A 16,041-nucleotide genomic window follows, 5' to 3' on the forward strand; every position below is an offset into this window, starting at 1 on the left:
TTCATTTCCGTTTAAGTGGCGTTGCAATATTCTACCCATCTGACTTCTTGGGTGGTTTAAAATTCGATGTGTTTCATATCAGAAACAAAACAGATAAGTTGCAGAATTAATAACACTTCGGTTTATTGCTGTTACGACAATGTTTCTAATACGTTGCAAAACACTTTGAGCTCAGCTGAGCAGTATTTAATTTTTGACACTCCCCTGCATGTTCCTTTAATGGTACAATGCAGTTACAAATGACTTTGTTGTTTATACTGTGCATTTGTAAGCAGAACCTGCAAACAGAATCGATGGTGTAATATAGTAGTAGGTTGCAAATCTCACCGTCGATGGTTCGATTCCCAGTTGGTTTTTGTGTTTTTATTTTCATTGTAGCCGCAAGAATAATAGGCTCCACCTCTTGCGCTTTTGTGTCCCAAAGGAGTTCCAAATACGATGCGTTGTGCATAAGTCAGACCTTTAGTAAGTCACACCACAGTTGTTGTTACTCACTGAGAAACAAGAGGTGTTGCTTGGGTATCGTAGGGGACGCTTTCGCACATTGCGTCGACTTCGACTTCGGGTTGCAGAGGTGGTCTGACAATTCCGATGGTGGATGACGTCTGCACTGGCGGTGCCCTACATAACCTAAGCACTTCCTTCTTCCTTGTTTCTTCTTCAGGTTGGTGGTTCGAGTGCCGAGGTCGGTCCGACGATTTCGGTTGGCAGAAGACTTCCGGCGCCCCGACGACCCGACACCAAACACTGTTCACTGTGCTGGATTTCCCTCCAAACCGACGCTTATTTGCTGGTACAGGGGTTAGACAAAAAGGTTGAGATAGGTAAAAATAGGTTCAAATTTAAATCAGCATAACTTTGCGAATAATCCGATTTTGATAAAACCAGGACCATCAGAAGCGGACACTCTTCTAGTACACTGTCCCTCTGCAAAACCTGAGACTGGTCCTTGGCCACCGGAAATGTTCCGGATTTTCCGAGGGTATGTTCAAGATGCATTTTTTCCATGCATTTGCATGCATTTCACGAAAATGGTCATATCTCTGCGTATACCTAACGGATTTTCGATCTGCAGCCAGAATTGGTCAGCATATCAGTTCTAGTTTCTGGGGAAAACATAAAACATAATGGCAGCAAACGTCATATAAAATGACAAGCAGCAGCAGAAAATACGGTAGCCAATGGCCATTCAGAGGTTTCATATAGGGCCAGTATACTAGAAGAGTTTCCGCGTCCGATGGTCCCAGTTTTATCAAAATCGGATGATTCTACACAAAGTTATGCTGATTTGAACATCGACAATTTTTTGCCTATCTCAACCTTTTGTCTGACCCCTGTACTTCCTCCATCGATGCTGCAGCTCTGACAGTATTTGTGTCACGACTCTGCTTACCGCATTCCACGTCCCTTCATCGCGACACATTCGCTCTGCAATGTTGTCTTCTACGTGCCTCCGCAAACCTCAGGCGGTCGAATACCACGTGCTCTGGAGTCTCCGCTACGTTGACAAGCCGGGCAAAATGACGATGACCCATGGCCGCACCGGTGCAAACATTGACAGAAACAACCGTGTCCGAACTGGAACTGTTTACCCACGTCGACACATTGGGGATGAGCCGATGGGTCCACCTTCTATTATCCGCATTGTCCCACTCCTGCTGCCACTTCACCATCGAGTCCAGTCTCACCGCCTTCTTCACATTTCTGGTTATTCTCAGTTGGTAGCACTCGATATCCTCTGCTAGGGTTATGCAGATTGGAATCATCCCTGCGATAACGCAAACTGCCTCCGACCAAATAGTTCGGTACGCGCACGCGACTCGAATGGCCATTAGACGAAACACACTATTCCTCCGGTTAAATTTCGTCTTGAGCGTAGCTCCTCAGGCTGAAACTCCGTACCTTAGTATCGAGGATGATACTGTCGCCAGAAGACGCCTACTGCTGCCTTTCGGAACGCCGACGTCCGGCATGATCCTTGCTAACGCACTGATCATTTTAGCCGCCTTTTCACAAAAATAGTCCACGTGGGTATTGAAGTTCAACCGGTTATCAATCATCACACTTACATGTCTCAGAGTCCGCACCGACTGGATGTCTGGCCCTCCGATGGTAATCCGCTGGATTACTTTGCAGTTGCTGACCGTTTGTGGTGAGCAAGCTGCAGCTTGACTCCATTCATTCAGGTTTCTACTGCGTCGGTCGATTCCGCCACCAGCATTTCCACCTCCTCCAGTGACTCACCGGTTTTCGTTAGGACGACATCATCCGCTCCTAAGGATCTTACACAGGAAGTCGCGGATCCGCATTCCGTGCAGCGCTTCGGCGATGACCTCCCAGCTGGCACTATTGAACGCGTTTTTGACGTCAATCGTCACTACCTCTTCCTTTTGGACGTCCTCTCTGCATCTTCAATGACTGTCCTAATTGCATCCACAGTCGATCTGCCTTTACGGAATCCGATCTGTTTTTCCGATAAACCAGTCTCGCCCCCCGTAAACTGCGTAAGTCTATTAACCCGAGCAGCACAAGTCAGACAAAAATGGTTGCAGCAACTTGAATGTGACTGAATCCGGTCACATATGAGTTGCAGTAACCTATGTGGAATATGTGTGCTGCTAGGGAAGGATAACCCTTTCCAGAAGCGTCCCCAGTGTATCCAGCAGACATATGGGCCTATACGATGCTGGATTCCCGGCGGTTCACCTGGTTTCGGCAGCAGCACCAGTTTCTATATCTTCCACGTATACGGAAAATAATTATCTACTAAACACTTCTGCAGCACCATCCTGAACAGGTCCGGAAACGCCAAATTCGTGGATTTTAATGCCACATTAGGAATTCCATCCGCATCCGGAGATTTCTTTATCTTCAAAGCTTTCGCCATTGATGATAGCTCGTCAATGGAGACTTGCATACCTGCAGCAGTTACTCGGTCTTCATCTTCATATGGCGCACGCGTCGGGCACGTCGTAGAGCTATGCTGCGGGAAAAGGCCGTCCACGATGATCTTCAGCTTGTCCGGGCACATTTCGGCTGGCGTCGCATCTGATCTTTTTGTTATGACTCGATAAGCATTGCCCAAGGATCAGCGTCAGCTTCTCGGCACAACCCTTGAAGCAGTTGAACTTGTTTATTTGGATCGCCCGTTTGAAAGCCGCTCTAGCTTCACCGAAAACTATTTTCGCTCAGTCTCTGACCGTTTCAGACCTTACCCTCTGGAAACGTCTCCTGGTTCTGAGACAGGCAGCGCGAAGGTTGGCAATAGTTTCGTTCCACCAGTATTTGGGTCGCCGGCTATTTGTTGGCTCTACTTTCCTCGGCATAGTTGCGTCGCAAGTCCTCGCTGGCATTTCCGTCAGCTGGTCTGCATCAACGTTTGTAGCGTCGCTGTCCACTCGAAGTGGATCGATAAAAAGATCCTTATCGAAGTCCTTTGCTTATCCGTGAGTGCATCCAGCAGCCGGTTATACTGCTCTAAAGTTCATCTTGGGGTGCGTAGCAGCTACAAACGAAGATCCCGTTGATTTTGACGACAAAACAGCCTTCGCTATTTGCTATTTGAAGGGATTAGATAAGACTCAGCAATAATTGCCACGTCGCACATTGCTTCTATTGTTGACTACCACAACAGTTGCTGTGCGGTGTCACAATGATTAAGGTTTAACTGTATGAGCTCCATAAATTCCGCCCCGTCATCGCCTTCTTATATGCAGAACATTGGACGCCACCTGTCGCGTCGTATGGTCGTTTCCAACATCCGGTTTGCAGAGCGAGCATCTCGATTGCTCCGTGCAGTCCCTAGCAACGTGTCATTATTCGCCACACACATTTTCTACATAGACCTGATTGTCGTAACCAAGCAAATCCTCGTCCGAATCTCTCATTTTTTTTACTTCTTTGGAAAACCGGAATCAGAGGCCGGTTTTCAAGAAGCATCTTACGCCTCAAGAAACGAACACTGAAAGCCCGATCGTTCTCATCGTTCCACTCAAGTGCATTTGTTAAATGCATGCTATCTCGTTCATGCACATTGCAAATAATCTCGTATGACGCTTTTGCTCGCTCTAACGATTTCTGAGGCTTTTAGCTGAGATAAAAGACATACGTGTCAGAAGATTGCGTTCGGAAAATTCCCTACCTTTTTCATAATCTTGTATCTCACACTGTTATTAAGAAATAACAAATATGTACTAAATCACAAACCAAAGTGTGACCCAAAGTTCAATTGATTTTCTCATTCTCGCTATATACTCCACAATATTCCCCTTCCCTACTCTTTCGGTTGGATATGGAGTTCATATTATGTTATCTTCACATACTAACTATAAAAACTAGTGATCTATTATTGTTTGAATATTGTTTCATTAATAACAACAATGAGATTCGTAAATCACAGCGCTAAGGAGTTAAAAACATAAAGTCTCAAGGTAGCGTATGGTTCAAGGTATAAATTACAGTCCCATGTTCACTTTATTCGCTAAGAAAATTTTATAGAAGACAGAAACATTCTAGAACTCACAGATTTTTAAATACAGTAGATGTTCGATAACTGCAAGTCATTTAACTGCAATGTTTTCCAACTGTAATTCGTTAGTTGCAACCGATTTGTAGTTATTGGATTGCTTTGCTAAATTACAGATGCATTTTATTTCACCTGATGTCGGCCAACAACCGTTTAAAGTCTAACATACGTTGCAGTTATTGAACGGTTAATGTATCTGGGGCCCTTCTTAGCCTAGCATTAAATCTCAGTTCTGTTGCGCGTTGCAGTGCATTTTACCGCTGAACTACAGAAGACCTCATTTTGGTGACATAAAATCTCTCTTATCTAAATCAATCAAATAACAGTCGAAATATAAGCAAAGCTTGCTGAGCGTTCACAAAGGAGTATACATCTCGAGCTTAGTTTCATATATAAAAAGATAATAGTCATTACAATCGGTTTGAACTTCCGAACCACTTGATATTCCACACAGAATCCAAGATGTCCAACAAATTTTGTATACTCATGTTAACAAACACCGCCGAATATATATTCCAAACTGAACAGATATTGAACACATTTATTCTGACCTTTTGAACATCTTTTTAAGACGTTCTATTTTACGCAGATTCCGAGATACCGAAAAACTGATAACAGATGTACGTTAGCATCGCCAGAGAGATATTTTTTTGGAAAAACAGTCATCATAATTGATTTGACCATACGAACCACTGGAAAATGCCTTTAAATAAAAATGACGCAAGTATATCTACCTATAAACCTTGTACTTGATTGGAACAACTAATTTGATAGGAAACGCGCTGTTTCAATTGTTAAATTGCGTCCTTCTGTTATAAATCCAGCCTCACTACTAATTCGTGCAGATTCCGAGATATTCAAAAAAACGGATGGACTACTGTTCTTTAGTGGATCAATTGATTTTGACCTTCCAAACAACTTTTTGTACAGTAGCAGATTCGAACATATCTAAAAAACGGTATACTCTTGTTCACTTACGCTGCCAAGCGGATATATTACGCAGTAAACAAATTTTAAACAGATTGATTTTGACACTCCGAACCACTTTTTAGAAGACTGGCACAATTTATATATTTTACGATCCGAACCATTTTATAAAAGGCGGCTACTTTCTATTTCTCTCTGATTCTGAGCCAAACTAGCTCATGTTCTCTTGCGCCTCCAAGCGGATTGATTCTAAACAAAACAGGTTTTGAACAAAATGGTTTTGATCTACAGAATATTTAAAAAAATGTAACTCTCTTTTATACAGATTCAGAGTTATCCAACAAAACTGGTGAGCTTATGTTCACTAACGCAGCCAAGCAGAATAATTCGAAAGAACAGCTTTGAAGAAGGCAACAACGTTCTATTACACAGAAGTTTCAAGATTTCTAACAATATTGGTAATCTTAGTCTAGTATCGCTTCGAAGTAAAAATGAGATCGTTACAAATAGGTTTTGCAAATACTTGTTTTCTTGTATTTGTAATAAAATGGCTTACCATATTTTTTGCCATACTCTCAGTGTGTCTGTGGCTTATCATTATTTTTGCCCGACGTATTCAATGGCTTATCTTCTTTTTTGCCACATCAATATTTCTCTTTTTCCAACTATCAGATTCATGCTAAATTTTCTTGGTTAACGTATTATCTTACCTGTAGGGAGCAACGACCACGCCAATTGTCGTAACCAAGCAAATCTTCGTCCGAATCAAGATGAATACACCACTTTGGTGTTCCAATGTGCCAAATTATCGATTCAGCCATCTTGGATTTTAGTATGGGAGAGCCAGCCGGTTTGTTTATGTTTTGCACCGAAAATGAACTTTTCACCCCGCCTTCTTCTCACCCATTAACTGGGCAGATTGAAACACCTAGCTGTGCATTCATCTTGGTCCGAATCACTCATTTTTTTACTTCTTTGGAAAACCGGAATCAGAGGCCGGTTTTCAAGAAGCGTCTTACGCCTCAAGAAACGAACACTGAAAGCCCGATCGTTCTCATCGTTCCACTCAAGTGCATTTGTCAAATGCATGCTATCTCGTTCATGCACATTGCAAATAATCTCGTATAACGCTTTTGCTCGCTCTAACGATTTCTGAGGCTTTTAGCTGAGATAAAATACATACGTGTCAGAAGATTGCGTTCGGAAAATTCCCTACCTTTTTCATAATCTTGTGTATCTTACACTGTTCTTAAGAAATAACAAATATGTACTAAATCACAAACCAAAGTGTGACCCAAAGTTCAATTGATTTTCTCATTCTCGCTATATACTCCACACTGATCTGTACGGACCTTTGCATTTTCGCGCCTGGTGTCTAAACGCCATGCATTTGAAGCATCGCTCCATCTCTTTAGGTGACCGCGGAGTGAGTCTCAACGAGCACACCGACCATCCGACTTTCAGCTTGCCCACTTCCACCATTTTGTTGGCAGCAACTGCTGGTAATCGTATCGCTGCTACTTGTGTACCACCGTACGCTTTCCTCAGCCGGATCGTCACCTGTACCTTACTCAGCATACATTGCGATACTAGAGCCTCCCTCAGTTCGGCTTCCGACGTAATCTCGTCCAGGTCTCTGCACTCGACTACTGCCTCCTGTGTTAGAGCTCTAACGTTTGTTTCGCTACCTAAAGAATTGGCAACGAGCTCCCGGAAGGCCGAGCTTTTGGTCATAGGATCTTTCTTCAGCTCGAACAGCAACTCTTCCTTCTGGGTACACTTAGTTTTTACTACTTTCTCACCCAAGTCCTTGAGCTCAGGGTTTTCTCTCACTTTCCTCAGGATTGTTGCATACGTCGTCCTATCGCTCGCTTCGATGATCAGGGCGTCGCCCTTGACTCTCTCTCGAGGAGATCGATGTTTTTATTTCTTCTTCTGTTTCTTCTTTTTTTCCACAGTCACCTTCTGCTTCTTCCTCTTCTCTAGCTGGCTTTTCACGGTTTGTCAATCACCGTTCTTGGCGCCATCCTTTAGTACGCTAGCACAATCGTGCACGTTCCGCTGCTTCTTCGGGACTTCCTGCTCTCCTGGCGAGTCCCTGCTTCGCTTCTCCGTGCTAATGTTTCGGATGCTCATTGGTATCTGCTGTGTGTCTACTATATGCTCCGCTCCCTCTCTCAGCGTGTTTTCAGCTGCTTCAGCTCTGTTCGTGTTCGGCAGCTTTAACGGCGGATTTGATGCTCGTCACTAGAACCTTTAACTTAGTGTGGACATTGTGTTTGTTCTTCACGAAGTCATAAAGCTCGTTGACTCGCTTCCGCACCTCCATTAGGTTGGACCTCCCAAGTTGAAAAACACTATTTGCCGATTTTGTTGTGGACACCCTATTCTCGGATCCTATCTCCTGTTGGCCTGCCTGGTTCTCAGAAGTCTTAGCCATACTGTTGGTACTTGCGACTGCTTCCTGCGCCATCACGCTGCAGCTTCCCACTTTTTGCGAAAACGTTCGCTTCGCCTGCTCCTTCGTTGTTTTTTGTATTCGTTTCCATGTTAAAAGGGTCCCCCCTCCGGGCCGTTATCTCTACCTATTGTAGATAGTCGCCTCGTCTGATTCCATGGGTGGCTTTGTAAACAGTGAGGTCCATGCAAGGTTTGACTCCGGTGCCTTATACCACCGTGTTCAGAACCGAATCGGCGTAAATCAGCTATTCCGGAGGGATTTCTGAAGGAATCCTTGGATTCATGTCCAAATTAATTCCAATTTTCAAAAGCCAATTTTTGCGTAACGTAAATAATGGATCTTCTCTTTTCTAAAGAGATTTTCAAAGAAATTCATGGAGGAATTTCCGACTCAATTATTAAAGGAATAACCGAAAGAGAACCGGAAAAGATGTTTGAACAGAGCTTTTGAATGAATTTCTGAAGGAATATCCGAAGAAGTTCTGAAAGGAATTTACGAAGGAGTTTTTAATGGATTTTCCAAACAAATAGCTGTTGAAATTTACATAGAAATTCCTATATTTCTCCTGAAATTTTTTCAAAAATCCGGACGATAGTAGAACAAGCTCAGTATTGATTCTAGAATGCCAAAAAACTCCCAAAATATCGAGATTGCGGCTTTTTAGACATTCGCAAGATTTCCTTGGGAATGTACTATAGGAGTTCCTTTGAAAATTCCTACAGATTTTTTTTTCGTAAATACCTAAAATAATTCCCTAGGAAATACATTCAGGAATTAATTCGGGAAGTCATCAAGAAACTCATTCAAGTATACCTTGAAAAATTTCGCCAGGAATTTGATCGGGAATTTCTCCAGGGATTCCCTTAAAAAATCTCCACCCCATCCCCATCTTTCTTAATGAATTCTTCTGGAAATTCTTTCAAAAATTCTTCTAAGATTATTTCTGACAATTCCATCAGAAACTCCTTCTGAAATTCTTTTTGGAATACTTTCAAAATTGTCTACCCATGTAGATGGGTACACTTCCCCACAGATGAAATGGATTCGATGCGCCCATTCTTGGAAAGCTGAAAATGGATTGCAAATTTATTTATTAGTCTGTTGGATTTCATTGCTGAAATAAGATTCTCTCTATCCCGTGGGCTTCGCCAAAGTATCTTTGCTATAAAAAAATACATACACACTTTTAAAAATTTCTACAACATTTCTTCGGACATTATTTTAACAATTCCACTGGAACTTTTCCAGCTATTCCATTCCTTCAGAAATTCATCTAGCAATTCCTTCGGAATTTCTTTCGCTATTTCCTTCCAAAATTCTAGGAGGAGTTTTCAGATATCTACATTCCTAGAGCAATTTTCAAAAGAACTCCTAAACGAATTACCGACATTCTTAAATTTCTTTGGACATTCCTCCAAGAGTTCCTTCGAAATTTTCTCCAGGGATTCCTTCAGAAAACCCCCCGAAATTAATTCGGAGATAAATCCAGAAATTCCTTAAGACTCTAAAAATTTTCTTCAGGTATTCCTTCAGGACTTCCTTCAGGATTTCCTTCGGAAATTATTTCAGAAAAACCAAGAAATTTCTTCGGAAATTGTTTATCAAAATAAACCGAAACCAGTTTTTCCCTTTTCAGAACAATCCTGGCAATTTAAGTACAATGAGGGGGGAAGAATATGCACAATTTGATGAGTCACGTGCCCCATCTTGCTCAAGTTCCAGAAGCCAAATTAACATTTTTGCATTCGCAAATCACGAGGCTAACACAATGATACTCCATGCCTATTGAAGTCAAAATAAATCTTACCAGACTGTAAATCCAAATCCAACATTTATTATGGTGTTGACTTGTAGCCGGGTATATAAGCACTAGGCCAATTAAGATATGTAACATTCAAACATTTGAAAAGATGATGAACTGAAGTTGTGGAGTTTCATATAAGATTAGAAGTTCATCGCTTCGCTCGTTGATTTGCAGGTCTGTAGCCAAGAAGTTCTTGGATGACTTAACATTTAACAAGCCAATACGGGTAAAAGTGACAGACATAAAAGCAAACGAATCTGCTTAAGATATAATAGCTATTTAATTAATAGGTTGCCTTGGTTCGGCAGATAACAGAAAAAAATCGATTAGTTAATTTGCTAAAAAAAAATAAAGAGACACTAACCATATGTTGCTAAAATCGAGAAGGGACCGTAGTATAAAACAGAGTAACAAACTATCTGGTGATCAGTCTAAAACCATTTAACTATTTACCCGGTGATGGCAATACCTGACAAGTATTCAATCAAACTTCAATTCACATTCTGTGCCATCGCATATTTTCACATTCATTCAGGTCCCCACCCAAACCTGAGCCAGATGCGTCGGAAAACATCCAGCAGTATGATAAAACTGTCCGATGGCGAATCCGCCGGTTCTTCGAAAAGCGAAACAGTATTGATCTGCTCAAACTGTCAACACAAAATGGTATCATCATTGAGAAATTCTTATTTATTCAACTGACTAACATTCAACTCATTTGTTTGTATTTCTTTTCTTTTTTTCGTTTTCATGGTTTATCGCTTTCTAATTTGATTTAACCGCCTGTGTTTCCCGTTGTACCTGATTTAATAGTTATTACTTATGTTAAAAAGCCTCAAGTGCCACCAACGCAATCAGCAAACACAACAACAATCACCTCCAAAGAACCTCAGCAAACAAGCGGTGATAGAAATGAGAATGTACCGCCAACTGGTACAGATGTAGTAGGTATGACTGAACTGAATCTTATTTTGTATTCACAGCTCCGAATTAATGACCACAACCGAACACGATATCCATTTCACTTGATGTGGCAGCGAATATTCATGAGATGGTTCTGATGTTTTTGTGTGTTTGTTATATTTCAGTTACTGGCGGATCGTCGACTGCTGGAGAATCCCAAATAGAACCCGGAGAATATGAGAACCTACCCTTCCATGGTATGCAGACTCCTCCTAAGAAGGTAAGTTACAAAACTCGGTGACTTTATTTTAATCGAACTACCACATTAAGCTGATTGGCTTCAAACTAACCGCAACCCTTGAATGAATTCGTAAATGTGATTGTGTTTCAGGCTATGCTCGCAAAGAATAGTCTCGCTCCGGCAGTGAAGTGTCCTAACAAGTCGCTAACACCCTCATGTTTCCCAACTCATCCGTACAACTACATCAACTATCAGCAACGAGACAGCAATAGCAAACCAACCCCAAGCCTTTCATCCTACAACACAAGCCAATCGACTGTGCTAACTAACCAAAGCAATATGTCCTCGCTGTCCAACAGCCAGGACTCGTCAAGCAACACTAACAACTCCTATCTCAGTAAGACCGTTGATCGGAAGAAACCAAGCCAACACCAGCAGCTGCTGGACAACAGCGATACTCTTTCGACCCACAGTTTCTCTTCGGGGAAATCGCTCAAACGGCCGCCAGGTCCGGCTGGAACCTGTGGTGAAAACAAAAGCTTATCGACCTCGAAACGGTCACCCCGCTGTACGAGAACCTAACCGACTCGATCCAGATCCACGAGTCGCCGATGGGAAGCGCCGGGTGTGGCATCGGAGCCAAATTTGCAATCGACGGCCAGGAGCGGTACAAAATTAGTTTGCGAAAGCCGCGGAAATCGAACAGTCGGTCGAACAGTGCCGTGTCCAACAGCTACTACGACTGCATTAAACCCATCCCGGCGCCACGACACCGGAAGTATGCGTCCACCAATTCGCTGCTTTCGAAGAATATCCAAATGTACAGCAATAAGCTCGATCCGATCTACATGAACCTGCCGGTCAGCTCCGGCTACGAAACGGATCCCCGATCGAACGATGAGTTCAACGGTGCCGAGGTGAGTATGTCATGAAGGCAAATTTGTTAATCAATAAAAAATACACTTAGCTTTTGAAGATAAATTGCTGATTTTTTAATGATGTTTCGGATGAGAAACGGAAATTCTTCCAAATTTCCGCTGAGAATTCTTCTAGAGCACAGTAGTGGAGTGTCTTCACTTAATAAGAATTCATAAGTTTTATACCTCGTTGAAACGAAATCCGACGCACTTGGATTGGTTTTATGAGCCCAGTTATCAATATCAGCATTTAATTATCTTCGGCTTGTTTGCATGCATGTTCTAACACAGCTTTTAAACTGACTTTCAGTGCCCCACATCATATGACAACCAATACTTTGAGATCACACAACACCAGACACGAATCCTGATACCGAAAGAGCTCTTCCCCGTAGATAGAAGCAACCAAGTCAAGATTAATCAATTACTGAAAAAGAACCTAGTTTCCTCGAATCGACGTCACATTAAACTGCCTTTACAAAAACATCATAGCTTTAATTTCCAATCCTCCCAAACCGTGGAAGCGACCGTGCGCGATCTCAAGATCAAGTCCCACTCGATCAGTTCAAAAACCCTGCGAGACTATCGAAACAGCAGCAATATCAGCAGCAGCGGCAACAACAACCACGTCAACAGCAGCAGCAGCAACAACATCTGCGGCAGCGCCCACAGCAACAACAACATCATCAATAGTAGCAATTTTATCAGTAGCAATAGCAATAGCAAGTTCCCCATTAACAGTTCCACCAATCCGTTCATCAACAGTAGCAACACACTGGCAACCCTGACCAGCAGCAGTAGCAGTCGTCGATCGCTCGCGGTGGCCCGTCAGCACACCACCCTGGCGACGGCAACACTTGCCACGGTTCGACAGCACCCGACCAGCAGCCAATCGCAGAGCGAGGACGAAAGCAGCAGCGATCAGGAGCCGATCAAACCGCCGCCACCACCCCCACTCTATCATCACCAGCAGAGCAAACCCAAGCACTTGCACCACAGTTCCCTTGTAGTAGGAGGCGGAGGAGTAGGCATGATCACATCGACGGCGGCCGCGGGGCCAATCACATCACAAGTCTACAAGTATGATACTAACTCGATAGCCTTCAAACCTATCACTCCTGTGCCAACGAGTACTCCAGCAATAACTAACTCTAAATCAACGGTTAATAATATGTGTAAAGATAAATTTGCTATTAAATAATAAAACTAATTACAAAAAAAACGGAGACGGATAGAAAAGCAAGCAAATGGAAGTAAGACGAAGCAACTGAAATCTGAGATAACAAAGCTAACTAAACTGACTAGAAGTGTGGTCTGCTTTCGGGCACGTGTTTTATTCGCTTTTGGTTTGTTTTATTTGATTTTTGTGGTGGTTTGTATAATGCATGATGATGACACGAGACTTCAGTGCGTAGAAAACAAGTAAGTATGCGACTATGGGTTCCAGAATAGGTACCTAATTGGAATGGAAAGCTTTTACTAACAACTGTTAGCCTTTGTTGCTTCTAAACTATTTTGGATTTATGTCTAAACTACTGCTGGCTTAAAACTCAAACAATTTGCACTTTCACGGCCCTTTGTTCATGCTATAATGCTCATTGATGCTAACAGTAAGTTAGTAAAATAACCTCTTCCATATGAGAACCTGAGGTTTTCACATCGTGAATTGTTGAAATTGATGAAACCGATTTCCAAAATGAGAAAAAAACATAATTTTATCAATACTTAGATGTTTAGATTTGCCGTACAAGTTTGAGAACGCTTTATTTGTAGTATGTAATTGTCGCTTGTTAAAATTTGTGCAAATATCAGATATATTTTTTTTTTTGACTCAGTTGGTCGCTTGGGAATTCAACAACCGTATCAGGCATGGTGGTATTACGGATTTTGCAAATTTATAGTTCATTCCTTTTCTAGATTGTTTACCAAATGCTCATGTTAATTTTTTCTTATTTTCTCAGTTGAGGGACAAAATATCTGGAGTTTTTGAATAAATTTTAGACTAGGTATTCTAGGTAAATATACCTAAAATAAGTGCTTAGCGACCATGATGCGAAATGTTGGTTCGATGTTCCATTGTGGAATACAAAATTAGATAAGCTAGAAAAATCTTCCGCAAGGGAATTCAATTAATTGATATTCTCACCGCAAGGCTCTGACAGAGTGCAATTAAGAAACACTAAGAGTCGATCTCTGTAGTCGTAAGACTCCATTAGTATCGAATATACGTGCAGAAGGTACTAAAGTTGATGACTCTATTACTCGTACTACTATTGATATTGCATTGTTTGCAAAGTTTGAGTATTCTGGTAGCAGAGTAGAAAGACAAGACTAACCCCAAGCATTTGAACCGATCGGTCATGCAGAAATGTGCGGAGAAGGTATTTTTTGAACATATAACTCCTGATTAATACCTCTCTCTGAATCCCGATTTGATCACCAAAGCGGAAAATATATTACCTCAGTACTGCTTATGGTCGGGGTTCTGCTGATGCGGACCAATTCATCCAATAACAGAGCACTTAGATAGGAGTTCTGTGGAGCTCCATCTGCAAGAAATCTTTCAGTAGAAGTTTCTCCGTCGAGTTTGACATCTTGATTCCTGTTTTGCTAGAAACATTTCATTAGTTTGATAGCATGGATAAAGATCCGAAGTCCCTTGGCAGCTTCTGCCGTAACTTCGTATGTTTCACGCCGTTGTAGGCGTCAAGCAGCATTAAGGTAAAGTGACCAGACGTCCCGGATTATGCGGGACAGCCCCGGATTCAGACTACATGTCCCGCATTGCCAGGCGTCCCGGAAAACGTCCCGCATTATATGATAAATCTGTAATGCCTGGAGTAGCTATGGAACCCGTAGAAAATGAGATGCCAAGAAAATCTGTAACTGATCCGAGTAATCAGAAGTGAATTGGGAACTTCGGCAGTCTAGAGGGTCTATTGAATTTGGTGGATTAAGGTTAGAGTAATTTTGAGAATCTAGACAATTTCTATATGCATTAGCATATCTATGCATCCAGAAGGATAAACAAAAGTTGAGTTGATTTGTCAGACTTTGGACGATCCTAATATCTCTGGAATCTGAAGCATTTAGATAACCTGGATGGTCCAGAAAATGTGGGAATATTAATGATGTGTATGATCAACAAAATCAAAAATATCTGGAGATATTTAGAAAAATTTAAGTCACGATAATGATCTGAATCGGAAGGATCTGAGTCAGTTCAAGAATCTGGAAAAATGTTATATCAGAAAATGTGTTTCATCTGCACCATCGTTAAATCTGCACAGATATAAAAATTTACTTACAGAATCAGGAGAACGCCTGAAAGATCCGAAGGTTGAAAAGACCGTATTCAACTAGTTGCTGTATAGATCGAACACTTTATAAGACAAATATCCACTAGGTCAGGGAAGAATGTTTCGTTTATCAAAGAGCTTCCATGACAGGAGCGGGAATCGAACTACTAATTTCATTATTACGCATTACTTTCAGAAGACCAACGTCGCTGATTGCGTGGCCACGAGGTCTAGATTATAAAACACTTTTATGTGTGTGTGTATCTTCAATCTAACCCCCACTGTCCGGCAGTGGTATTATGGAAGAAAGCTGTCTTTAATAGAGTCAGCTTTAGCCCGGGAGTTAGAAGGTGCTAGCTCTACTGCAGCTCCAGTGACCCATTTCAGACTGCCTGGTAACTCACGTCCAGTCCGAGGTCACTTTCACTAGCAATAAGCCCCGCCTGTTTATGCTACCATTATCAATTGGATAATGGATCCATAAACAAACTTCCGGATTTTTTTTAATCCAGCGTGCATTTAATTTTGGAATCATATAAAAACATATTGAAACAATCTCACCAAATTGATCCAATCACTTCCACGAACAATTTACTTCACTATTTCAATCTCTGGTATTATCACACAGCCACACATATTTCAACAAAAACATCCCCGCACCGCATACACAAACGACTTCGCACTCAATTAAGAAATACATTTTATTAAAGGTAAATTCCAAACTTCATAACACTTTTCTAGTACATGCAAAATATAAACATCAGCCGAATCTGTTTCTTGCGCGAACGAACAAAAACGTGACAGCAAATTCAAAACCAACCATCCACACGCATGGCTTGCTGCGATCTCAGGTCTAGATTATAAAACACTTTTATATTAAAAATATTTAAGAAATTCAATGATTTTAGTGTGTTTGTTTCTATGAAATCGTGAAGTTAGCATCATAATTGGTGTTTTTTAGGGA

General features: G+C 41.7%; 1 protein-coding gene across 1 annotated transcript in view; it reads left to right on the plus strand.

Annotated features, from left to right (window-relative positions):
• LOC134227377 (uncharacterized) overlaps positions 1-13,079 on the plus strand; it is a 317,006-nt gene extending 303,927 nt beyond the window's left edge. The window contains 6 exon segments of the mRNA XM_062708795.1: positions 10,253-10,383; positions 10,531-10,665; positions 10,806-10,900; positions 11,012-11,393; positions 11,396-11,778; positions 12,089-13,079. Of these exon segments, the coding sequence (XP_062564779.1) occupies positions 10,253-10,383; positions 10,531-10,665; positions 10,806-10,900; positions 11,012-11,393; positions 11,396-11,778; positions 12,089-12,979 (2,017 nt within the window). The 3' untranslated portion in view covers positions 12,980-13,079.
• The last annotated feature ends 2,962 nt before the right edge of the window (positions 13,080-16,041 follow it).

Source organism: Armigeres subalbatus, chromosome 3 (genome assembly GCF_024139115.2).
Source record: "Armigeres subalbatus isolate Guangzhou_Male chromosome 3, GZ_Asu_2, whole genome shotgun sequence".
Lineage (NCBI taxonomy): Eukaryota > Metazoa > Arthropoda > Insecta > Diptera > Culicidae > Armigeres > Armigeres subalbatus.